The sequence below is a fragment of the Myotis myotis genome, unplaced genomic scaffold, assembly GCF_014108235.1.
Source record: "Myotis myotis isolate mMyoMyo1 unplaced genomic scaffold, mMyoMyo1.p scaffold_m19_p_1, whole genome shotgun sequence".
Lineage (NCBI taxonomy): Eukaryota > Metazoa > Chordata > Mammalia > Chiroptera > Vespertilionidae > Myotis > Myotis myotis.
Genome location: NW_023416313.1, coordinates 148,942,063 through 148,943,064, shown reverse-complemented (window position 1 = coordinate 148,943,064; position 1,002 = coordinate 148,942,063). Strand labels below are relative to the sequence as shown.

General features: G+C 38.7%; 1 gene segment (V, D, J or C); it reads left to right on the top strand.

Annotated features, from left to right (window-relative positions):
• The first annotated feature begins 40 nt into the window (after positions 1-40).
• Positions 41-631, top strand: LOC118672984. The segment is given in 2 exon segments: positions 41-140; positions 285-631. Coding segments are annotated over 2 exon segments (399 nt in total).
• Positions 632-1,002: the final 371 nt, after the last annotated feature.

Genomic DNA, 1,002 nt, shown 5'->3' with positions numbered 1-1,002 from the left:
GCAGGTGTGAATTTTTAAACTCATAGTTCCACCTGGCTGAGAAGACCATAAGATCACTAGAGTTGGCACTAATCTTTGGTTCCAGGATATGGATAAGATCTTGAGAGCATCATTTTTAATTCTATGGCTTCAACTAGGCTGTGAGTTGTGGAGGAGAAGCTCTGGGCACATCATTAATGTGGGCAAATGAGGAAATTGGGGTATGGATGAACTCAAGCAGGTAGAAACTTTAAGAAGAAAATATAATTTGGGGAGCCTAATGACTTTTTGTTCTTTTTAAGCAGGGGTGAGCGGCCAACAGAAGGAGAAACGTGACCAGCAGCAGGTGAAACAGAGCCCTCAATCTTTGTTACTCCAGGAAGGAGACATTTCAATTATGAACTGTACCTATGAGAACAATGCATTTGACTACTTCCCATGGTACCGGCAATACCCTGGTAAAGGCCCTGAATTATTAATAGCCATACGTTCTGTTGAAAATAAAAAAGAAGATGGAAGATTCACAGTTTTTTTCAGCAAAAATACCAAACACTTCTCGTTGCACATCATGGCCTCTCAGCCTGGAGACTCAGCCACCTACTTCTGTGCAGCAAGTGCACAGTGCTCTGCAGGCACCTACAGCCTGTACTGAAACCTGCAGCGAGACTCCAGTCAAATCCTGCCATGTAGATGAAATATTCACACACACATAAAAACCCTGTTTGGCCATTTAAAAGTCTTAATATATTTTAAAGGACCGAAATTATACAGAATTTATTCTTTGTCCAAAATGGAATTGATTTAGAAAATCAGTGGCAGAAAGATATCTAAAAACTCCCAAATATTTGGAATTTAAGCACTAAACTTTAAAACAAACCATAGGTCAAAGAAGCAATTACAATGAGTATTATAAAATATATATGTATATATTCTTTTTTAACATCATGGAATTTATTTTTATTGCTATTAGAGAGAGAGAGAGAGATGAGAGATCAGTTGCTTCCCATACCAGCCCTGACTGGG